Source organism: Lampetra fluviatilis, chromosome 49, assembly GCF_964198595.1.
Source record: "Lampetra fluviatilis chromosome 49, kcLamFluv1.1, whole genome shotgun sequence".
In the NCBI taxonomy this organism is placed as follows: Eukaryota; Metazoa; Chordata; class Hyperoartia; order Petromyzontiformes; family Petromyzontidae; genus Lampetra; species Lampetra fluviatilis.
In genome coordinates this window covers 1125885-1151554 of record NC_136323.1, presented here as the reverse complement: position 1 = coordinate 1151554, position 25670 = coordinate 1125885, and the positions used below count along the sequence as shown (strand labels likewise).

The window sequence follows — 25670 nt, the reverse complement described above, 5'->3', positions numbered from 1 at the left end:
CGGGCGTGGTGCTGGCCACCCACCCCCTCGTGTGCCGTGCCGGCCTTCATAGGTGGCTACTCGCTAAGGGTACTTGCTGAAGGCTATACGGGGGATTTTAATCTTTGATTTGTGTGTTTATAGTATGTGTATTTAGAGGTATGCAATATACACGTAGTGGCACAGTGCACAGCACAAACAAATCCGGTGACCTGAGTTCAATTCCCAGCCACAGCTGGGAATTGAACTCAATTCCCAGCCACAGCTAACATCAGTCGCAAGGTGATATTTTAATTGGTCCTGGCCATCCTCTAGGTTCACTCTGCCTTAAAAATGAGTACCTGGTTTATTGTGCAAACATCAGCACCCGTGGCAGCCCTAATAGGTGCTCGCTAACACTGCGGGCTTTTGTTTCAAAACGCCAACAACTCTTTCGTGGAATCTTGACTTAAAGCTTTCGTGACTGCAGGAATTCATATTCCTGGGTCTTTCGGTAAAGTCACGTAGATAGTTTCAAAGAAAATAACCAAAAAAAACTACGACGTTCAGATCGCAACACAAGCGGTAGTCTTCAGGAAAAGGGGTAGTTTTTTATAATTTTTTATTATTTTCTTTGAACCTATCTACGTAACGTTACCTAAAGACCCAATAATATAACTATTTCGTGATCTGTCATTCTGCCAAACAAATTATTTGATTATGCAAATGATGTCAACATTTTAGAAATGTAATTGTCATCAAGTGCAGTCTCCAACTCTCACTAACTTTATCTATCCGGCCTCTCTGTTCACTAAAGAAGGGCATTTGCCTGAAACGTTTACGATTATGAATATATATTTTGATTTAAAGCTTTCGTGACTGCAGGGATTCATATTCTTGGTTCTTTCGGTAAAGCCACGTGGAAGGGAAACAAAAAAAAAATTAATTATTGGTGTGGTTTTCACACCTGATGATGATTACTTGTGTTGCAATAGAAACGTCTTGAGAATTGTTATTGTTTTATATTTTTATATTTTTTTATTGTTTCCCATCTACGTGACTTTACCGAAAGAACCAAGAATATGTATATATATATATATATGTTTATTCTTTTAAGGCCACAACATTATTGACGAAGGTTTGGAGATTTTGTGTTGTCTTTTTATTAAGCCTGCCCGATTCTGATGAGTGCCCTCATTACATAACAGTAAAATCTGACGAACAGGCTCACACTTTGAATCAGCTTCATCCGCTTGATTCGGAGTTTCTCCAATTTTCTGGTGTGAAGAAAAGTATCCTCCCCATCGTCAGTGTAACACGCAGAAGGCTTTCGCGACCAATATCATCCATAATAGAGGTTTTTTGGGTTAGATCGCGTAACCCAAAAAAACCTCTTGGTTGCGAAAGCCTCCGTGTTAAACAGGCCTACACTACGCGCGGCCATCATTATAGAATCAAAGTCTCGGGTCATCTATTCACGACCCCCGAGCGAACGGCGATGTCGCAGCCTCAAGAGCAGCCTACAAAAGGATGATTTTTAACCGCTGGCTTTATAACAAAACAAAAAAAATAACCCCTCGACAGAATCGTCAATTATCAGGCGACCCGCACGAGCCTCGCTCAGAGGTGACACGCCGAGATACGCGCGCGTGATTAGACGCTTCGCAGGGGACAACACCGCCACCGCGGCAGAGGTCATGTGATCAGCTTCGTCCGGAGATATTCATGAGAGGATTTGAGGTTTTACGGCGCTCGCGAGAGAGGCGATCGCCACCGCCGCAGTTGTTTATCGGCGTGAGAATGATTTATTTTCACTATTTTTCTTTTTGCTTTAGCAGGTAAGGCCCCACTGAGCTATGTAGCTCTTTTTCAGAAGCGACCTGGACACAAATTATAGCTCAATGAAGTGGCTTATTGCGTGGAAATGTACAGCAGCCAAATACTCTAAACGCGTGACGTTGTTGAAAAATGTGGAGGGGAAAACCGGAGAAACCGGAGAAAAATCCACGAAACCACGGGGAGAACAAGCAAACTCCAAATATACAGGCATTGTCAGGGTCGGGATCGAACCCATGACCTCCTGTACACCAGGCGAGGTAGTTCACATATTGCCATCAGAAGGAAGAGCGTTCCAGATGGCCGCAGAAGCACATCTGAAAGTGCGCGATGTGGGACTGTCTTTGTTCGATGGGGTTAGCCAAAAGCCACTCATCTGAGTGCTCGCATGGCCTTGTCATGATGGGTCAATGATGCCCACAGAGTTCTCTCACTTAGCTTCGCCTGCCAGGGTTCCCGTTCCACGCAAGGCGTACGGGTGGGATTACCCAGTTACCAAGTGCAATAATTTTGTGCTCCAAACCGTCACGCAGCGTTGTGACCTTTGTAGCATCGCACGTGGTTCCGTAACTCGATAGAAATAAGTTCTCCGATTGAACAAGGACGTCTTACAATCACACTAAAATGACTTTATTTTCTAGTGGACAACCGCGCTCACGTGCACAACCGCGTTAGCTGCACGTCGCTTTGCAATGCGCGTGGAAACGGACACACTGCCTCATTCGTTGAAAACGCTTAAGTTGCCGTATCAATGTTTGGCTGCCACTCAACATTCAGGTTTGGTATTTTCAAGGTCACGCCTCGTGGTTTTATTCGTTTGCCATTAAGGTGAAGCCACTGCCAGTTTGGAGACAACCCCTCAATGTTTTTCCGGTTGAACAGAGTGCATTGTGGTCGATACACAACGGAGTCACGGTCTAGGGGCCATAGACGCAGAGAAATCAGAATCGGAATGTTTATTTATCCTGGAGGAATCTGATGAGCTATGAAGCTCTTTTTCACAGATGTTCAGTTCGGAGTCGGGTCGGCGAGTTACAGCAACAATGAATAAAGGATGCAAGAGTAATATATAAAAAAGTTAAGCAAGTTACTAACAAATGAAAGTAAAGAGTGAAATGTGTGTTGATCTCCCTTCGCGCCGAACGTAGCCAACCGCGCTAAAGCAGTGGTAAAGAAATTCGTTTTCAATCTAGATGATGAGTTAACAGTGCATAGCTCCAGTGGCTTCCTAATATCGGAAGGAAGAGCGTTCCAGACGGCCGCAGAATCGCATCTGAAAGCGCCGTGCGATGCGGTGACCACCGCCTTTGTTCAATGGCCAGTCAAAAGCTGCTGCTGCTACTGCTGCTGCGAGGATGACCACCGAAGTTCGCGTGATGATGCTTTGTGTTCCTTGTCGAGATCAGCGAGGTATCGTGACTCATCTGTGGCAAGCACTTTGTGTGTGCAATGATGAGTCGTTCGGCAACCGGACGCCACTGGACGGACTCGGTGTCGGCCCTCGCAGTAAAATACCTCGACCTGGCGACAGCCTCAGCAGCAATCGAGCCCAACGCTGACACGACGTGACCCGCATCTCCCCGCCCCGTCACTCCCCTCCCTCTCCCTGCCCCCGGCGTGCAGAGAGCTAAGCCCTGTTCCCACGAGGGCCAGCGACTTAGGACGAATCTGAGATGAGAGTCCGGGATTTGAACCCAGGACCTCCGCCGTGCTCGCTCAGTGCGCCTCCGACAAGGCCATTATGTGCTCCCATAGGCCTCGGTGGAGAATTAATTTGGCGACTGCCTGGGCGGATTACTGTCCATTTAAACAAGGGGTGTACGTGTTATGCACTTCATTACTTATTTACATTTGTCACCGCTATTATTATTATTATTCATCATCCGCAGCAGCAGTGCTTTCATTATTAGCAAGGGATTCTGCATCATCATCATCATTATTATCAACATCATTGTTGGCTGAAAACAGCAGAAACACTACAATAATTAATTATCACCATCAGCAGTAAATACGATGACAATTATCGCCATCAACAGCAGCGGCAGCAAGAGAATATCGCCGGGCAATATCATCATCAGCAGCAGCAATATCTGTAGCGTGACACTGTCATCCTGTTAGTCCTCTACAAAGATAATCAGCACAATCAGCAGCAGTAGCATCACTCAGAAAGAAAAACAACTTTCACGAGCAGCAGCAGCAGAGCAATAGCAGCAGCCACTGTTGCCTAATAATCATTGATCATCATCAGCAAGACAACAGATATCACGGAGTCTCAGTGCGTGTCCGCCAGAGCATGTTTGCGGATGCGCCTGTGAGTGAGGGCTTTTAACCAGACGCGATTTTAAAAAAATATTTTAAAATTCTTTTTTTTTAAACACGCTTTAATGAAATGTCCTGTCCGAGCTGCCCCTCCCCCTGGCCCCTTCCCCCATCGCCCCTCTCCTCCTTCCACATCCCCCAGCCAACGTGAGTTGAGCGTGGACAATTAGAGCCGTAAAAAAAGATAGTTTAAAAATATATTTATTTAATTTTCAATGATAGAATATAGTATTGTCATCAGTATGACATACATATACCAAGTGTGCAGTCGATACGACGTTGGGAAGACGGTTGAAATTGAGTTACAAGATTTTAGGATACGACAACAGACAGAGTGAGTTAAATAAAAAGCGTGTAAAATGTTAAAAATAAATATATATTTAAAAATAAATTTATAGAATATCATCTTGTCATCAGTATGACCTAAGTATACCAAGTTTGCAGTCGATAGCACATTCGGGAGTGGGTATAAATAGAGTTCGAATCTTTTTTGAGGATACGAAAACAGACGGAGTGAGTTAAATAAAAGCGTGTAAGAAGACACACACAAACCCCCCATATAACTGCGAGTAATTAAAACAAAACAATTATGAAAACACATTACCGAGAGCAACAGTGAAACACACACGTTGCTATAAATCCCCAGTGATGGCAACCCGTTAGGATCTCGTAAACGAGCTATCTTCCCCATTCAAGCAGTCGAGCACTTACACGGCGGTGCTGTTATTGTTGTTGTTGTTGTGATTATTATTATTATTAAACGCCGCTTTTGCCAGCTCCTGCCTCTCACAGTTGAATCCCTGGAGACCAATTATGGATCTGCATTGGGACGGTAGCCAAAGCCGTCGGAATGAGAATATTTATTTGCACTGGAGGAATCCGATGAGCTGTAAAGCACTTTTTGCACAGACGTCCAGCATTCCAACGGCCACCGTCTACCTTCACCGACCTGCAATGCCGGCAGTGGATTGACAAAACAGCTGCGATTGATTCATTAATTAATATGTGGCTGTGTGTGTGGGGAGCGGTGGTGTAGTGGTTAGCGCTACGCTGCGCTACGAACCCGGCGGCCCGGGTTCGATTCCCGTTCATGGCCACCACTGGTGACGATTATTTTAATCTGATTCCTGGCCTCCCCTAGGTCGACTCAGCCTCAAATGAGTAGCTGATGCGATGTGTAAATATCGTCACTGGGGAGACAAAGGCGGCCGGGCATGGTGCTGGACACTCACCCTCTCGTGTGCCGTGCCGGCTTTCGTAGATGCTCTTGAACAGCACTTGCCCCGACAGTCTGTTGAGGCTATACATCTTTGTCTTTGTTACGAAAAATAATAATCACAAACCCACTGCTCATGGATGAATGAATCCTCCTATACCGTGTCACTCTTAGGGGGTGTTTGACCATACTTCACCACGCCTTGACCAATGCCCGCTGGGTAAAAAGCGAGGCCCACGGCTGGTGCAAATATTCGCCTCGACGAGGGATCCAACCCAGGTTGTCGACTTCATGGCCGAGTTCCCGAACCTCTGTGCCAGTACCATCAGCAGGCAGTGTAAGTGTGTGTGCAGTTTTATATGCATTGCCAGGGTGGCCGCCTGTTCAACTGTAGACCAACCCTGAGCACATTTCTCACTCATCCGAGGCCTCGCTATGTTCGTATTTCTATGTCCTTCGTTGCTGTACTTTATAGATTTTTTTTCTCATTTAGCTTCTTTTTTGCAAATGGGGGAGCGGTGGTGTAGCGGTGAGCGGTACGCTGCGCTACGAACCCGGCGACCCGAGTTCGAGGCCAACACTTGTGAAGATTATCTGATACCGGTTCTGGGCATCCGTTGGGTTGACTCAGCCTCAAATGAGTACCTGGTGCGGTGTTTAAACATCGCCACTGGGGAGACAAAGGCAGCCGGGCGTGGTGCTGGCCACCCACCCCCTCGTGTGCCGTGCCGGCCTTCATGGGTGCTACTCGCTAACAGCACTTGCCCCAACAGTCTGTTAAGGCAACACGGGGGAGCTTCGTCCAACAAATTAGACTCATCCTGGTCTCCTGAGTCCACAGCTGGTTAAACAGAATCATGTTGAATCTATCAAAACTCCGCAGTTGAAGTGGATGAAAGCTCAGCACGATATCGGTACGAGATCTCGGTACAAATAAAATCCTGCCACCCGACGTGAAGGTGCCAATTCCGGGACTCTATTGGGTCAAACTCCGACAGGTGGCAAACCCTATTCATGGCATCCGAAGAGCCATTACCCGAAACGTTTCCTGTGATTTATTTTGTTGAAGTCCACGGTGTTATTGACGAATGTGTTTGTTTATTTTGTGAGTGTAACATGTTGTGGCCTTCTGGCGTGGGTAGAAGACACAATTGTGTCAGGAAGGGATACGCAATTTATCAAGGAACAGAACATCGCAACAAAGTGGTGTGGTTCTAATTGGGCAGAGGAGGTTGCGATGGATGTTGTATTTTGAACGTCTTTCGCGCCGTACGTAGCCAACCGCGCAAATCAGAGGTGCGGGGGGGAGGACAACAAACTAAATACAAAAAGCAGTTCTAAACAAAATAAATTTTTACTCTAGATTTAAAAATGCATAAGCTCCAGTGGCTTCCTAATATCGGAAGAGCGTTCCAGACGGCCGCAGAAGCGCATCTGAAGGCACACGAAGCAGCGGACTGTCCCTGTTCGATGGCCAGCCAAAAGTGTCTGCTGCTGCTGCTACTGCTGCTGCTGCGAGGATGACCACCGGAGGAGTTTGCGTGATGCTGCTTTATGCCCCTTGACGAGATCAGCGACGTATCGTGGTCCATCTGCCGCACGCGCTCTCTGTGTGTGTGTATAACGAGCACGACTTTATCACAATGTATTCGTTCGACAACCCGAGGCCAACGCAGCAGTGCCCCGTCACGACTCGTGCCTAGAGATCGTGTGCACGCCACAGCTCGGCAATAGTTGGGGGGGGGGAGGCACGTGTGCAGGGCGGAGGAGGGAGAGGTTACCGAGGCGAGCATCCCATTGGCACCCAGAGATGGGCGGGCAAGCAGGACGAGGCCTGCAGGTGGCGGTCGCAGGGCGGCCCCAATGGGCGCCAGACGGTGGCCTGGTGGCAACGTCGATCAGCTCCTAGGGTGCGGCAATCGCTCAGATGGGGGGGGGGGCAATATTGGATTTGTCTCTTTGCACGGTCGCACCTCGGAGGCTTATCTATCGATCAGCCGTGGCTCCTCTTGGAACGTAAATGAAAGCATTTTTGTAAAAATGTATTTAGACCGCGTTTTAAGTAAGTTGTTGTTTATTGTTCTTTTACGCCGTTGTTGAAACAACATTTATCAGGGTGGTTGTGGAGGAGAGCCCTCCACTCGTAGCTTTGGAGGGGGGCAAGGCACCTCCCTGCCCCCCGCACTCGTCACGCTTCTGCTGAGTGTGAGACGAGAGGGGGTCATTTGCCGCGGGGCCCACGCACACAACGAAGGAGGACCCCCCCCCTCCCCCACAGTGGGGCTAGTTTGATCCGTCGCAAACCAGAATCGGAACCTTCATACGTCCTGGAGGAATCCGACGAGCGTGTGGAGCTCTTCTTCACAGATGTCTCCACTATTTCACGTTTCGCGGATGCCTGGGAATTAATTTAGGGGGGGACGCGCGGATGGGCGAGGTTCTGGGAAGTCGCCGCATTGACCAACTGTGAGGAGCAAGCGTGGTCGGGATAGAACTCGTCACTAGAGGACTCGAGATAGAACCCGTCGCTATCGTGGTGGAGATAGGCCAGCAGTAGATATACCGTGACCCGGGCGTGCTCCGGTGCACCTCGCCGATTTATATTCCCTCCCGTAACTCGTGAGGCCGAACACACCGACACCATATATTCCCATCTTCTCTTTTGGATGCCAAAATGGTAATTACGTTAAAATGGTATCGGGGCTTCAGTGCAAAATAGCATTGATTGAACTTTAATTCAATTTCCTTCATTTAATTTGCCGAGAGCCTACCACGCTTTCTGAAAGGGTCCCTTTTTACGAGATATGAATTGTACGTATGCTGAAATTGCTTCACCGTCTGAGCCACAGCAGCAGCAGCATCAGCAGAAACGACATCATAATCATCATCAGCAGCAGCGGTAGCATCATCAGCCGCAATAGCATCATCATCCGCTAAAACAGCAGCATCAGCACCAACATTATAATCATCATCATGAGCAGCGGTAGCATTATAAGCAGCAGTTGCATCATCGTCAGAAAAGACAGCAGGATCAGCAACAACATTACAATCATCATCATCAGCAGCAGCAGCAGTAGTAGTATCAGCAAAAACAGCAGCATCAGCAATAACATAATCATCAGCAGCAGTAACATCATCAGCTGCAGTAGCATTATCAGCAACAGCGGTAACAGCAACAACATTATTATTATTATAAATCATGATTATCAATAACAGCATCAGCAGCAGTAACATCATTAGCAGAAACAGCAGCATCAGCTGCAACATTATAATCATCAGCAGCAGTAGTGGTAGCTAAATATTATTATCCATCAGCGGTAGCACTGACAGCTGCAGCATCATCAGCAGAGCAGCATTAGCAGCACCAACAACATCATCAGCAACATGACGTATATTCATCATCAGCAGCAGCAGCATAATCAGCTACAATACCATCATCATCAGCAACATGATCATCATCGTCAGCAGCAGCATCATGAGCTGCAGAACTATCAGCAGCAACAAAGCACCAGCATAATATTCATCAGTAGCAGCGTCATCAGCTGCAACAGCATCATCAGCGGCATCATTGCTTTTAGTATCATGAGCAGCAACAATAGCAGCAGCAGCAGCAGCACGATGATCATGTTCAGCACCACCACCACCATCATCATGAAGGAGCTACCGTGACGCAGTGGTCAGTGTGAGCGGCTTAGGGTATCAATGATGAACAAAAACTAAGCTAATTTGTATTTGTATGTTACCAGGTAAGGCCCACTGAGCTATGCGGTTCTGTTTCAGAAGCGACCTGGCCACAAATTATCGCTCAGCGAATTTGGCTCATCACGTGGAAATGTAGCGTTGCCAAATGCTCTAAATGCACGTTGATTCTAAATGTTTAGGGATGCACAGAACATCCACGCGACCACGGAGAGAGTCGTGGCAACTCCAAATATGAAGTCGTCAGGGTGGGGATGAACCCCACGACCTCCTACATACCAGGCGAGGGAGGTAGCATACCACCACCGCATCACCCCAATGATCAACTGAGACCTCACGATGCCATTGATGGTGACTGGACTTGTACTCCACCGCTCTGACCACAGACCCACCCTACCGGATCTGTCTCCTGTACGCAGACACGTGCTCTACGCGTGCTTCTGGCTGCGTGGTGAGTGGTGGCGCAGCGGTTAGCACACTGCACTTTGCACTCGGCAACCTGGGTTCGATTCCCGCTCGCGGCCAACGGTGACGAACGTCCGAAGCGATGCTGGGCCTCCCCTAGGTCGACGCAGCCCCCAAATGAGTGTGCAGATATCAGAATTGGGCAAACAAATGTTGGCCCGGGCGTGGTGCTGGCCACACCACCCCCTCGCTAACAGCACCAGCCCCAGCAGCCTGTGTAGGCTACACGGGGGATCTTTGTCTTTGTGTGTTTATAAGTGCTGCTACTCGCTCACAGCACTTGCCCCAGCAGCCTGTGTAGGCTACACGGGGGACCTTTGCCTTTGTGCGCACGCGTGTAAGGACGTTGAGCACGCCTCCGCGTGCCCGGTTAGCGATCGTGGCAGGCCGTGGCGCGGTGATGGACAGCGTGCCGGACACGGTTAACTTCACGCTGCGCGACAGCTCCAGGAGTTAAGCAGATTGGGGTGACCATCTGCTCCACTCACAATGGGGGGGTTAAACAGCAGTGACCAGATCTGGCAGATTCATCCATCTCGGGGAGAGCGTGCTCGGAGCATGATCATCGTCTCATACACCGCCCGCCCTCCCCGTACACCGCGCACGGCTCAGCGGCAGCGTGAGCGGCACGCGATCGCGAGCTTGTGAGGTCAAGTCCTCGCTTTGAGGTTGACCGGGCCCATCATCCCTCCGGGGGTTGATAAAATGACTAGCGCATCCCGGGGGAGTTTACCGAAGGTCGTCTTATGGATACGCTATTTATTTTGTACGATATTTACTTTATGTTATGCAGGTAAGGCCAGCTGAGCAATGTGGCTCTTTTTCAGAAGCGACCTGGCCACAATTGATAGCTCAACGAAGTGACTCATCGCGTGGAAATGTACAGCAGCCAGATACTCTACACGCGTGATGTTGATTCTAAATGTGGAGGGGAAAACCAGAAGACCCGTCGAAAAATCCACGCGATGACGGGAACAGAGACACGCAAACTCCAAATATATAGCAGGCGTCAGGGTAGGGATCGAACCCATGACCTGTAAGCACTGCGCCACCACTCCCGACGCAGAAAAACGCACGCATAAAGCCCGTGTCTGTGTCGGGACTTTGTTGTTTGTTTGGAGTTGCCATATATCTCTCTCTCTCCCCCCGTGGTCGCGTGGATGTTTCTCCGGGTCCTCTGGTTTTTTGCTCCACATTTAGAATCAACATCACGCGTTTAGAGTATGTGGCTGATATAAATGTCCACGTGATAAGCCACTTCGTTGACCAATCATTTGTGGCCAGGTCGCTTCTGAAAACGTACCACGTAGCTCAGTGAGGCCTTACCTGGTGAAATATAAAAGAGTAGCAAAGAGAGTAAAAGTGGGAATCTAGCAATACTCCCGGCTCAGTTGGAGGCCGAGAAATGTAAGCTGATGCGCAAGCCGGGAGAGGTGCCTCTGCCACCCACGGTGAGATGCGAGATGAGCCGTGGACGAACGTTTATCTCTCCTCTATCCCTCTCTCTCTCGGCAAAGCGTGTCCACCGTGTGCCCCACGATCAATGTTTACTTCGATCACAGAGGACGGTGCGTTCGCGTAACGGCCGCTTCATCTTCGTCCGCCGGTCCTCCTCGCACCGATCGATGCCCCCTCGTCCGTGCCACCGTCCGCTTGCCCCCAGAGCGGGGACGGCTCGCGATGGGAGGCGTCGTGGCGCCAGCGGTGAGCGCGTTGCGCCGAGAAGGCCCGTGGCCCAGGTCCGAGTCAACAACAAGTCAAAGCGCTTCGCCTGCTCCGATCGTCGTCTCCCGTTTACAGCCGCTGAGCGAGTGGTGGAAATTCTGCATTCCTCTGGCGGGGGCGAGTCTACTCACAGGACAAATAATCTTGACTTTCCCACAAAGCGGTAGCTATGTTATCGACCCACGGGAGAGATGATGAGCCGAGTCAACCCGCAACCAGGATTGTGAATTCGCAACTTTCTGCACGCGAGCCGCTCGCTCTGCCGCTGAGAAGCTACCCGGCCAGGCACAGCGGCGGCGAGCGATATCTGAACCCTGTTTGGCGATGCGGACTGACCAGCGTGGTGAAGTATGGTGAAGCAACCCCCGGCAAATCAACACGGCGGAGTGGAGCCTTCAACCGGCAGTGGATTGACTCGGGGTTCTGAGTTATTATCAGAGTTGTGAATTATTATGATCGCGTCCTTTATTCGGAGCGGGCGGTCGGTGTCTTTGAGGGGTTGAAGGAGAGGGACACGGCAAACGAGAGCCCCGCACCCCAAATCCAAGGTCCAATCGCTGTGACCCCGCCGTGACCCTTGAACTCGTGTAAAGCCGCACAGAGAGGTGGAATACGCGAATCCCGCGCGTCCTGTGAGATCTGAGCATGGACTACGTTTTGATCAGTGATTTACATGAAAAGGCTGCAATCATTAAAATAGAAAATTATTATCGAGTCTGTATTTGCAGGGCCCTTTGATTGTTGCGAACACTCGGTGTGTGTGCGTGCGAGTATATATTTGAGGAAGTGGTAGTGTAGCGGTTAGCGCCTTGTGCTGCGGAACCGGCGACCCGAGTTCGATTCCCGCTCACGGTCAACACCAGAGACGTTCCTGGGCCTCCCCTAGGTCTACTCAACCTCAGATGAGTCTTTGGTGCGGTGTGTAAACATCGCAACTAGGGAGACAAAGGTGGCCATGCGTGGTGCTTGCCACCCACTTCCTCGTGTGCTGTGTCGGCCTTCATAGGTGCTGCTCGCTAACAGCACTTGCCCCAACAGTCTTTCAAGGCTACATGGGGGATCTTTGTAATTTGACTCTGGTTGTGACCCTGGTTAGCGTCGTTGCCTTGCAGCGGACCTTGTCCCAGCCGCTTAAGAGAGGCGATGATTCGCTGGCCCAAGTTTTGAGTCGGTGTCTATCCATGACGGGTGACACCGAGCTAAGCTCCTCTCCCCCCTCTTCAGATCTAGTGGGGTGGGAGGAGGGGGGTCAAGTATGAGTGGCCCCAGTCAATGCGTCCCGTCACCAGCCCTGTGCACGCTGCTGCATTCTACAACGCGGCGCTGGTCACGTGGCGCGCGGACGATGTGGACGGGAGTCGCCGTCCCCGCTGTGGCTGAGCGGCGCTCCGACCTCGTGACGTCACGTCGTGACGTCACTAGGGTCTTAATTCAGCCTGCAGCGTTCTCCTGCCGAGATGGCGTGTCTCGGTATTTACACAAACGCATTGCATTTGAGAATAGTCACAACAGCAGATGGCTTGGTGATGGAGCTGCTGTTGCTGCTGTGGCTGCTGCTGCATTGGCAGCGGTGCATCGAGCACAGATATCAAAACAAAACTCAAGATTTCCATCAATAACACCGCGTGTATGTGTGTATGTACGTGTGTTGAACTTCTTTCGCACCGTACGTAGCCAACCACTCTAATCGGGGGGGGGGACAACAAACTAAACACAAGAAGCAGTTCAAAAAATATAGTTTACAATATTAATTTAAAAGTGCATGTTGCCCTTAAAGAAAACAATATACAGGGTGCTTAAAATAAATGTTAACACTTACATGGGACTAGCGTTTTACTGGTAGGAACCCACTGGTTCCACCAGCCCACAGGGGATTATTGTGTCCGTTCGTCCGTCGTGCAGGGAGGGTAGGGTGGGGAGGGGCTGGGTGGGGGGTGGGGCTGGGTGGGGAGGGGCTGGTCACCCCGTGGTGCCCTTATAAAACTCAACGTTTAACCTACTCACGCCGGCTTGTGCCCGCCCTCACAGTCAGCCATATTTGCGCCATACACCACGCCGCCGTTGACCTTGGCCATTGACCGAACAATCCAACGTTCCTACCAGCTCCCTCCGCAAGAATGTGTTTAATGGGAAAACAACGGACTATGCACTGTAACATTAATAACAAATATAATATAATCTTAATAGCTTAACAAATTCAAAGGGTCTCCATTTGTTCGCCATCGTTGTCAATGTGTGCCTGGCATCTTCTCCAGTTGGTCTCCAGAGCCCGGAGGAACATTTCTAGTGGTGTTGTTGCAAATTCTCAGAAGTGTTCACACATTCTTGACGACATTTTGGACAATTGCTCTTTTTCATAGCACGTATATGTGGCGATTCAATATTGCGCATTTTCTATTTAAGGGCAGTGTTATTGACGATTGCATTGAGAGGTGAGCGAGTAACGTGATGCATTTGTTTGTCTTCTTGGTGAGGACGGCTGCTTGCGTTGTGGCCGAAACGTCGTGAGAATTATTTTATGTTTAATTTTTATTATTTTATTATTTCCATCCTACGTGACTTTACCGAAAGAACCAAGAAAATGAATCCCTGCAGTCACGAAAGCTTTAAATCGGCATTTGTTTGTGCCAAGGAATTGTGTCTACGTAGCAGCTGACTGCTGGTGAGAAGGGGAACACCCTGTGTGTGTGTGTGTGTTTCTGTGTGTGTGTGTCTGTGTGTGTGCGCGTGTGGTGAGCGGTGGCGCGGTGGTTAGCGCACTGCGCTACGAACCCAGCGAGAACAAGTTAGATTCTCATTCACTGCCAACATCGGTGACGAATATCTGAACCGGTCCTGGGCCTCACTTGTGTCGACTCAGAGGCGCCGCTGTGGCTAGGAGATGTTGACTACCTCGCCTGGTCTACAGGAGGTCTTGCGTTCGATCCCGACCCTGATGTCTGCTGCTGTATATTTGGAGTTTTGCATGTCTCTCTCTCTCTCTCCCCGTGGCTGCGTGGATTTTTCTCCGGGTCCTCCGGTGTTTCCACATTTATAAACACGCGTTTAGACTATTTGCCTGATATAAGTGTCCACGTGACTTCTGAATAAGAGCCGCATGGCTCAGTGGGCCTCATCTGGCCGTTGGTTCTCGTTAAGTTTTGAAATGAGTGCAGATGCAGGTGGAGTAAACATCGCCACTGGCGAGACAAAGGCAGCCGCGCTGCGGCTCCTACATATGGCACTCGCCCCAACAGTCTGTTAAGGCTACGCGGACGTACGGGGTTTGACGCTGGGGGGGGTGGGTCTTTGTCTTCGTGGTGCAGGTGCCGGCAGTGGCCGCGGGGCCTGACGAGGGCTGGCAGGTCTACAGCTCGGCCCAGGACGCCGAGGGCCGCTGCATCTGCACCGTGGTGGCGCCGCAGCTGCGGATGTGCTCGCGGGACGCGCGCATGCGGCAGCTGAGACAGCTCCTCGACAAGGTGAAGCGGCAGCGGCGGCATGAGCTGCAGCAGCAGCTACAGCAGCAGCTGCAGAAGCAGCAGCTGCATCAGCATCATTGTCAGCATGAGCAGCAGCAGTAGCAGCTACAGCAACATCATTGGCTGCAACTACAGCAGCAGCTGCATCAGCATCATTGGCAGCATGCGCAGCAGCAGTAGCAGCTACAGCAACATCATTGGCTGCAACTACAGCAGCAGCTGCATCAGCGTCATTGTCAGCATGAGCAGCAGCTACATCAGCATCTGCAGCAGCATTAGTAAACATCATTACCATCCGCCGTAGCAGCAGCGGTATCAGCAGCCGTCGAAGCAGCAAATCATCATTGGATTAAAAGTTATCACATCAGCAGCAGAAGGAAGAGGTGGGGGGGGGGGCAGCAACGCTTCTCCTTAGCCCCAGCAGGAGCGACGGCGTGGACGGCTGCAGTGGCACGAGCAGGCAGCTCACCTCTGTAATGGAGGTGAATGAGTTCATAAGTTGCGGGGTATTTCTAGTGACCTGGCCAGCTCGTTACGCGGCTCTGATTCGCCTGATGAATCCCCTTGCACTGCTCCGGGCTGGCAGATCCTGCCCACGCTGCACGGATCCCCATTTTGTGGATGGATGTTGGTGCTCATCGGAGAGCAATGGAACGCAGACGCATCTTCCGGAACCGAATCAGAAGAGGCTTTGCTTTAAAACCATTGTGTGTGCGTATCCTCCCACCCTCAACTCACATTCACACTCTCTCCTCTGTGTGTGACCTCTCACTGAGGAGCGGTGGTGCAGTGGTTAGCGCTACGCCGCGCTACGAACCCGGCTATCCGAGTTCGATTCCGGCTCACGGCCAACACCAGTGACGATTATTTGAACCGGTTCTGGGCCTTCCCTAGGTCGACTCAGCCTCAAATGAGTACCCGGTGTGGTGTGTAAACATCGCTGCTGGGGAGACAAAGGCGGCCGGGCGTGACGGTGACTACCCACCCCCGTCCCGGCCCTTCATAGGTGCCGCTCGCTAACAGCACTTGCCCCAACAATCTGTTAAGGCTACACGGGGGGTCGTTGTATTTCTTCTCTCACCTTCAACTCACATTTGCACTCTCGCCTGTTTAAATTAAATATTTCTCTGCATTTGATGAATTCTGACCCAGGATTAATCATAATAATACTAGCAACCGCGGTAGTCATTTCAGGCCGCAATGCGCCGCGCAGCCGCTCACTCCCGACGGAGAGCGAGCTCAGAGGCACGAGGGGAACCCACACGGCAAACCGACAAGGCAGCCCAGGAGGCGAGGAGCCGGCGCCAACAAATTGCCCGAAGCTCTGCGGTCCTCTATATATTAAGGTGGTATTGGCCTATGAATGAATGAGTCAGAATCAGTGATATTTATCAATACTGGAGGAGGAATCCGATGAGTTTTTTTTGGATCTTTCGGTTAAGTCACGTCTAAAGATAAAATAATGAATTAAAATAATAGCGACGTTTCGATTGCAACACAAGCAATCATCATCAGGCATAAGAGAAATAGCAACAAAAATCTAACTAGAAAAACTATAGACAGACATACAAGCAGACAGACATCACAAGGACACACAGCGAGAGGACACATATCGGCACAGAGAGAGGGTTCGTTTCTGTGACGATCCCTTAAATATAGAGAGGGGGCGGGGACGGAGAGAGGGAGGGGGCAGAGAAAATTAGCATATCAATGAGTGGACGGCAACGTGTTGCTGCTGCGCAAGTAAGATGACGACGTGGCACGGCACGCAAGCTTGAAAATTAGGAGAAAGACACACTAAAATTAAATAACCTCGCAAAATATCGAAATGTGATGTAATGCAACACAGAGAGTCGGTCAACACACAATTAACGCATAGCCTGGTTGATTACGTATTTCAAAGATTGCTAAGTTAGAATTTAAGTGTGAAAATTCCAAAGAGAGGACACAGGCAGAGAGAACAAATAGCCAGAGAGAGAAAAAAGATAAGCTTAAAACTTCCCCGTAGAAGTGGTTCAATCTTAATTGAACCAGAGCACCAGGAGAAAACCCCCAGGCGTGCGAGGGGGAAACACTCGATCTCAAACAGACGGAACAGATGGGAGTCCACGTGTTTGCTCTACCGCCTTCCGTGGCGACGCAGGCTACGGGCTCCGTGCTCGACGCCCTGGAAGGCAGTTCCGGGACATCTCTGGGTGATCCACCAACCCTCGCCACTGTCTCCACGCTGCTGGGTTCCAGGCTGCCCCACGTGTGCTTGTCTAAGCGCCCGTCCATCACGTGCCATCGCAACCATTCCAATGCTCTCCTGGAATCTAACAATTCTAGGGGAACCCCCCCCCCCCACTCAAGTGGAGCCTGTCCCTGTGTGGCACGGGGTCTACACGGCTCCAGGCTGATCGTGGTCATTCGCCTGCCACTGGGGGTCGATGTTGGTGTGTGGGGTTTTGTGTCTTTCCCAGTGAAGCAATTTGTGAGTATTTTAACACAAGTGCGCACCATGAAGCCAGGCATGTGCACAGGCTACTGCACATTTATCCGCGTGTGTCCGTCCAGGTTGTTATCACGAACACTACAAAGCCTTTTTAACACGTAGGCTTTCACGACCAATATTATTCATATTGAAGGTTCTTTTGGCTTCGATCGCGTAAATAAAAATGTGGCGTTAACTCGTCACCGCCCGACTCAGCCAATTAGGAAAGGTTTGTCACGTAAACAAAAATGTGCCAATTAGTTACTAGTTCAGCACACACCGGTCGTGTGTTGGAGAGTAAAACCACAACAAGATTTTCAAGTCAATGACAACTGTGGTTGTCGCCTGATGGTGCTGGTTGTTGTTGTAATTACTGGCGAGACGTCACGGTACTGGAATGGTAAATGTCGTTGTGGGTTTTCTCTCCAACACACAACCGGTGTGCTGCTGTACTAGTAACTAATTAGCACGTTCCGTTTACGTGACAAACCTTACTAATTGGCCGTGTCGGGTGGTGGCGGGTTTAACGACACATTTACATTTACGCGATCAAACCCAACAAAAGACCTCTATTATGGATGGCCTGATGAAGGTGGTGGTAATTACCTGCGAGACGTCGTTATGAAATTGTAAATGTCGTGAGTTTAATAGTTTAGGTGGTTTTAGTTTAGTCTCCTTCGCCGAAGACGGAAGCCCCTCCCCCCCCCGAGAGCCCCCCCAAGGCACCGCCGTCAACGACCCCCCCCCCCCCCCCGGTTACCTACTCCTGGGCGTGCAGGTCCACAACATGTCGCAGACGCTGGAGGCGCTGAGCGAGAAGGCGCAGAGCGGCCTGGTGTACGTGCGCCGCGTGGAGACGAAGATGAAGGGCCTCGAGAGCAGCTTCCGTCAGGTGGAGCAGAGCAGGAAAGCGGTGCTGACCGGCAAGCCGCAGGTCAGAGCCCGCCGCAGCGTCTCTCGTCGAGATCGTCGTCGGCGTCGTCGTCGTCTTTATTGTTGCGAAGCGCCCGTCGCGTGGGAATGTTTCCAGGCGGACGAGCGCATCGCGAGCGCGGATGACACGCGGTCGGAGTTCGGTAAAAGCGGAGGACGGCGTTGATGGCGACGCGAGAAGGAAGAATGAAATTGAGAGGGGGCTTTGTCGAAGCTTCAGTCCCCACGGCCCACCCACCACCACGACCACCACGACCACTACCACCACCGAGATCATGACCACCATCACGACCACCACGACCACCACGACCACTACCACCACCGAGATCATGACCACCATCACGACCACCACGACCACCACGACCACTACCACCACCGAGATCATGACCACCATCACGACCACCACGACCACCACGACCACTACCACCACCGAGATCATGACCACCATCACGACCACCACGACCACCACGACCACTACCACCACCGAGATCATGACCACCATCACGACCACTACCACCACCACGACCACTACCACCACCGAGATCATGACCACCATCACGACCACCACGACCACCACGACCACTACCACCACCGAGATCATGACCACCATCACGACCACCACGACCACCACGACCACTACCACCACCGAGATCATGACCACCATCACGACCACCACGACCACCACGACCACTACCACCACCGAGATCATGACCACCATCACGACCACCACGACCACCACGACCACTACCACCACCGAGATCATGACCACCATCACGACCACTACCACCACCACGACCACTACCACCACCGAGATCATGACCACCATCACGACCACCACGACCACTACCACCACCGAGATCATGACCACCATCACGACCACCACGACCACCACGACCACTACCACCACCGAGATCATGACCACCATCACGACCACCACGACCACCACGACCACTACCACCACCGAGATCATGACCACCATCACGACCACCACCACTTCCACCAAGACTACTACCACCACCACTACCTCCATCACGACCACCACCACCACTTCCACCAAGACGACTACCACCTCCATCACGACCACTACCACCACCACGACCACTACCACCACCGAGACCATGACCACCATCACGACCACCACCACCACTTCCACCAAGATTACCACCACCATGACCACTACCACCACCACTACCACCACCACGACTCTGCGTCTCTCCGTTTTTCCAATTTACTTCCACCCCATTCCGGGTTTTCCCTCCACATGTAGAATCAACATCACGTGTTTAGAGTAATTGGCTGCTGTCAATTTCCACACGATGATAAGCCACCTAGTTAAGCTATCGTCCGTGATTGCCTCTATGAAAGAGCTACATTGATCAGTGGGTCTTACCTGGTCAACATACAAGAATTAAATACGAGGAATTTCGTTTATCTTGGCGAACTGGACGTCGTTAACAGAACCGATGGCAAACGATTAATCAGCACGACTGATTTGCTAATTTTCTGAATCGAAAAAAAACGTGAAATCATCAAAAGTAAGTATTGTCGAAAAACATCACAACAACGCCTGTGAAATGATATTCATGAAAGGGTCGTCGCATTTATTTTTAAATTTGGTACTTAATTATTCATAATCAACGTTTTTGGGTTAAGATCGCGTTATTTATGAATGTGGATGCAATTACAAGCGAAACGTCGTTCTCAAATTGTAAATGTTGTGGTTTCGCGCTTCAACACACCGGTGGGCTAAAGCAGTGAACTAATTTGTCTTTTGTCAACGTGACACTTTTTTACTGATTGGCCGTGTCGGGTGGTGGAGGGTTACGACACATTTATAAATAACGCGATCTAAACCCAAAAACGTTGATTATGAATAATATTGGTCGCGAAAGCCTACGTGTTAAACTACTTAATTATTATTATTATCATTGCAACCGCAGCTGACTTATTCTTACAAGCGAGACAAAAAATAGCATATTGCGTGAGGAAAAGTGTATGAATTTTCTGTTATTTGGGTGTTTCGGTAAAGCCACGTAGATAGAAAAAATAATAAAAATAATAACAATATTTTTTCTATCTACGTGCCTTTACCGACATACCCAAAGAAGATGAATTACTGCAGTCACGAAAGCTTTAAGTCAAGATTACATTTTCTGTTGCAGAACTTGCGTTTGAAACGTTGAAGGCCCGACAACGTTGGCTTCGCTTCCTGGCAAGGCGATGCGCTGCTATTGCAGTAACGAGCTGTGCCTGCGACAGTAACTGAATACATTAACAAAGAAGTGAAAGCCTTCACCACGACTTGGCAACGAAACGAGACCGGAGTTCGCAATTTGTTAGAACGTCGGGCTCTGTGATGGGCCTCCGAAGAAAACAAAAAAAACGCCGCTCATTGGGGCATACTCCGCATTGCTATCCAACTCACAGAGATTTCAATGAAACGCACAGAAAATCTTGGCATGATTTTCAACAACACACCTGCCGTACGTTTTTTTTCAGCAATAATTAATATTTTTGCATTTAATTTCCACGTTTATGTAACGTTTCACTAAGGAATTGCCAACAGCATAATTACTCTAATCCATTTAAGCCAAACAGATGTAGCCATGACACAAACAATAACCACAGCTGCTAGTTACACACGAAGTGGCAATTCCACATTTGTGTGATGGCTTCCCTCCTGCCTTAAACAAAACGGCAAAAATAACTTCTCTCTCCTCTGCCCTGAGTGTTGTGGCATCAATAACACAACGTGAGGAGCTGGGTTCTGGCCTGGTGCTAGTGGGGAGCTGGGCTCTGGTGCTAGGGGGGAGCTGGGCTCTGGTGCTAGGGGGGAGCTGGGCTCTGGTGCTAGGGGGGAGCTGGGCTCTGGTGTTAGGGGGCAGCTGGACTCTGGTGCTAGGGGGAGCTGGGCTCTGGTGTTAGGGGGGAGCCGGTCTCTGGTGCTAGGGGGGAGCTGGGCTCTGGTGCTAGGAGGGAGCTGGGCTCTGGTGCTAGGAAGGAGCTGGACTCTGGTGCTGGGGTGGAGCTGGGATCTGGTGCTAGGGGGGAGCTGGGTACTGGTGCTAGGGGGGAGCTGGGCTCTGGTGCTGGGGGGGAGCTGGGATCTGGTGCTAGGGGGGAGCTGGGCTCTGGTGCTAGGGGGGAGCTGGACTCTGGTGCTAGGGGGGAGCTGGGCTCTGGTGCTAGGGGGGAGCTGGGATCTGGTGCTAGGGGGGAGCTGGGCTCTGGTGCTGGGGGGGAGCTGGGATCTGGTGCTAGGGGGGAGCTGGGCTCTGGTGCTAGGGGGGAGCTGGACTCTGGTGCTAGGGGGGAGCTGGGCTCTGGTGCTAGGGGGGAGCTGGGATCTGGTGCTAGGGGGGAGCTGGGCTCTGGTGTTAGGGGGGAGCTGGACTCTGGTGCTAGGGGGAGCTGGGCTCTGGTGCTAGGAAGGAGCTGGACTCTGGTGCTGGGGTGGAGCTGGGATCTGGTGCTAGGGGGGAGCTGGGCTCTAGTGCTGGGGGGGAGCTGGGATCTGGTGCTAGGGGGGAGCTGGGCTCTGGTGCTAGGGGGGAGCTGGACTCTGGTGCTAGGGGGGAGCTGGGCTCTGGTGCTAGGGGGGAGCTGGGATCTGGTGCTAGGGGGGAGCTGGGCTCTGGTGCTAGGGGGGAGCTGGGCACTGGTGCTAGGGGGGAGCTGGGCTCTGGTGCTAGGGGGGAGCTGGGCTCTGGAGCTAGGGGGGAGCTGGGCTCTAGTGCTAGGGGGGAGCTGGGCTCTGGTGCTAGGGGGGAGCTGGGCTCTGGTGCTAGGGGGGAGCTGGGATCTGGAGCTAGGGGGGAGCTGGGCTCTGGAGCTAGGGGGGAGCTGGGATCTGGTGCTAGGGGGGAGCTGGGCTCTGGAGCTAGGGGGGAGCTGGGCTCTGGTGCTGGGGGGGGAGCTGGGATATGGTGCTAGGGGGAGCTGGGCTCTGGTGCTAGGGGGGAGCTGGGATCTGGTGCTAGGGGGGAGCTGGGCTCTGGTGCTGGAGGGGGAGCTGGGATATGGTGCTAGGGGGAGCTGGACTCTGGTGCTGGGGGGGAGCTGGGATCTGGTGCTACGGGGGAGCTGGTCTCTGGTGCTAGGGGGGAGCTGGGCTCTAGTGCTAGGGGGGAGCTGGTTTCTGGTGCTAGGGGGGAGTTGGGCTCTGGCGCTAGGGGGGAGCTGGGCTCTGGTGCTAGGGGGGAGCTGGGCTCTGGGGCTAGGGGGGAGCTGGGCTCTGGTGCTAGGGGGGAGCTGGGCTCTGGTGCTAGGGGGGAGCTGGGCTCTGGTGCTAGGGGGGAGCTGGGCTCTGGTGCTAGGGGGGAGCTGGGCTCTGGCCTTGCGCCCAAGTCCACTCTCCACCTTCGTGGTGAGCCACTGCTGTGGTGGCCCCTCACACGACAGCTTCACTGCCCCCTGACTGAGATGAGCCAGAGCTGCGCCAGATCAGTCAGATGCCATTCGTCTACCGCAGAGTCACAATGATGATCATTCACTATGTAACACGATTTTTGTTCCTGGGTAGTAAGTGTTATTTTATAATGGCTCATGCCTCAAAAGTACATAAATAGCTATTATTCCCCACAAACTGTGATTTTGTGACCAGGACTTTATGTGAAGGAATGACACAAATGCACACCACGTTTTCTCATTGAAAATAAGTACATTTCTAAATATCACTGTCCTGGTAACAAAATCAAAGTTTGTGGGGAATAATAGCTATTCATGTACTTTTGAGGCATACGCAATTAGAATATAAGACTTAATACCCAGGACAGTGTTATATAATGCTTCATTATTGATATTTCGGTCACGTAATAAAATTGGTCATGGATGCCTTCGTGTTCAATGTGATGAGGATGATGATGATCACGTTGACGTTGGCAGAGATTTGTAACCGTCACCTCAAAAACTGTGGAAATCGTAGCAGCGCATCACCTTTCAAATATCGCCAAATGCATGCATGCGGAGATTACGTACACAAAAAATGTCGTGGTTTTTTTATTTTTTTGGTGTGAATTAGTTGTATTTGTTTACTTGTGATCCAGGACAAGAAAGGCTGATTCACGTGAGGGTGAGCGGAAAGGAAGCCCCACGAGAGAAGAATTCTACGACCTTCAGAGGAGACACTTTTTCGAGACACCGCAATGAAAACCGCCACCAGGGTCTTGTAAATACTTTGACAAACAAAACAAGAAACTTTCCCTTCTCAAACGAGACACAATTTTACCGCTCGCCAGGTGTGCGTTTTTTGGCAAAGCGTCAAGCTGGACGAGTCGAGCGGTCGTTCGTCCGTCTGAAGTTTTTTTTTATTTTCGGATGTGCCAACTCGTAATAGAAGCCTCAATAACAACAACAACAACAACAACAACAAAAGCAACCTGGGACAATTTTCCGCGAGTCTCGAACGATCAAAGCAAACACGTAAGTTTGTCAGTGTCAAACCTCAACCTTTGCTTTTCTCCAACGGTCATCTGCTTATTATTTTAGATGCCGCATCGAACTTCGAATACCTCCGTCCGCCACGCGGCGGAGGAGGTCAACCGGCCGTGGAAGCGTGCGCGGCGCATCGGAGGTCGCCGCCAATTTCACGTTTTTGCCGAGTGAAGAATTGAAGAACGTTGGGAGAACATCCGGACCGAACGTTCAGAACATGTCGCTCGAGTTTCAGTATCGTTCGTTAACGCTGCTTCAGAAATGATTTTGCCGTACTCCCCATCGTTCCTATGTTGGGGTCCTCATCCGGTAAAGCGCGAAAGAAAGAAATTTACGTCGATATTTTGACAAAGTTTGAAATGAACTCGTGTGAACGGTAATCAACGCACAACCTGTCGTTTTCTAAGCTTTAATTTCACATCCTGCAGTTTGCAGTAGAATATCCTGATTGCGTTTGATATCTGTACAGTTCATTAAAATGCTTTGAGTGTTTATATTAATTGACACAGTTGTATTGGTCGCACTGTTCAAGGTGATCTGTGTTTACATCATGGATCAGTGTTGTTGGGAGGGCGACATTCAGAAACTACTAATCACATCTGATTACTCGAGGTTTCACAGGTAATGTGTAATCCCCATGTGGTGGTGGGGTGACGTGCAGATGTTCGCGGTTTGAATCCATCGGACCGCCCTGGTTAATACTGCGGTGCATCTTAACCCTTCCCCATTCCGAGACGTCTGTAAATGCAGGGAGGGTGTCCCGTTCATCACTGAATCTCGGAACAGGCAAATTTTATTCAGAGGGGTAGTAGCTCCGCTGTTGATTAAAGACGATGCTGCTGCTGCTGCTCTTGGTTGAATCCATCGGACCGCCCTGGTTAATACTGCGATGCAGCTCTTGGCTGCTGACATCGGGCCGCCCTGGTTAATACTGCGATGCAGCTCTTGGCTGCTGACATCGGACCGCCCTGGTTAATACTGCGATGCAGCTCTTGGCTGAATCCATCGGGCCGCCCTGGTTAATACTGCGATGCAGCTCTTGGCTGAATCCATCGGGCCGCCCTGGTTAATACTGCGATGCAGCTCTTGGCTGCTGCCATCGAACAAAGGCGGTGGTCGCTGCATCGCGCGGCGCTTTCAGGCGCGCTTCTGGCGGCCGTCTGGAACGCTCTTCCCTTCCGATGTTATGAAGCCACTGGAGTAATGAACTTTTCAATTATCATCTAGATTGAAAACTCATTTCTTTTCTGTACAGCTGCTTTTTGTGTTTAGTTTGTTATCCTTCCCCACGCGTACCTCCACCTAGCACGGCAGGCTACGTACGACGGTGCTGAAAGACGTTCAACACGCATACAACATCATGTATGGTTTGGAATTAAACAATTTTGATGAATCACTCGGATAAACAACCAAATTGGAACATGCTGAGTTGTGTCTTATGATTACCAACTAAACCTAGAATTATATGGAAAGGCACTAAATTGAGCTTCAGTAATCTGATTAAAGTAACTCCCTTAACACCGGTTATGGGGTCACGGTTATGAACAATTATAAATGGTATTGACGATGTTAATTTAAAAATAAAAGATTACAATGATTCAAGCATTTCTGTACAATCATTACCGTACAATGTTTTACCGAAGTCGTTACTTACATTTATTTCCTACAATAAAAGCTGAAGTAACACAAACATCCTCGTGTCAATGGCAGGAATGTGTCTTGACTGGACGCGCTGTCCCTGGGTGCTTGGTGAGTTTATTTTGATGAAGGGGGCTGGTGGCACGTGCTCTCTCTGTGCCACGAAGAAGGGTCGTTAGCCGAAACGTCGCCTATTGTATACTCTTGAAAGCCACACGGTGTTATCGACGCGGATTGGGTCGAGTTGATTTCTTTGCCTCGATCAGTGCACAGATGCCCAGTAACCAAATGCACAGAATGAGGAATTCACTTGGATTCAGAGGAAGCATCATCACCATCATCGTCGCCGTCATCATGGACTGCTATGTTCAATCCACTGCTGGATGAATGGCCCTCCCCCAGCCACCGCCGCCCCCCTCGCCATGCTGCTGCGGATCACCGATCTGCCCTCTTCGAGTTCAGGACGAAGAAGCGCTGCGTGAAGAAATGTGCGAACGAATCGCCCCACCGAGCG

At 50.7% G+C, this 25670-nt stretch overlaps 1 protein-coding gene across 1 annotated transcript in view; it reads left to right on the top strand.

Moving 5' to 3' along the window:
• Positions 1–25115, top strand: part of LOC144948418 (noelin-like) — a 49638-nt gene extending 24523 nt beyond the window's left edge. The window contains exons 2-4 of the mRNA XM_078877864.1: positions 14524–14679; positions 17931–18086; positions 23131–25115. Coding sequence (XP_078733990.1) covers positions 14524–14679; positions 17931–18086; positions 23131–23145 — 327 coding nt within the window. The 3' untranslated portion in view covers positions 23146–25115. The remainder of the gene's footprint in view (positions 1–14523; positions 14680–17930; positions 18087–23130) is intronic.
• The last annotated feature ends 555 nt before the right edge of the window (positions 25116–25670 follow it).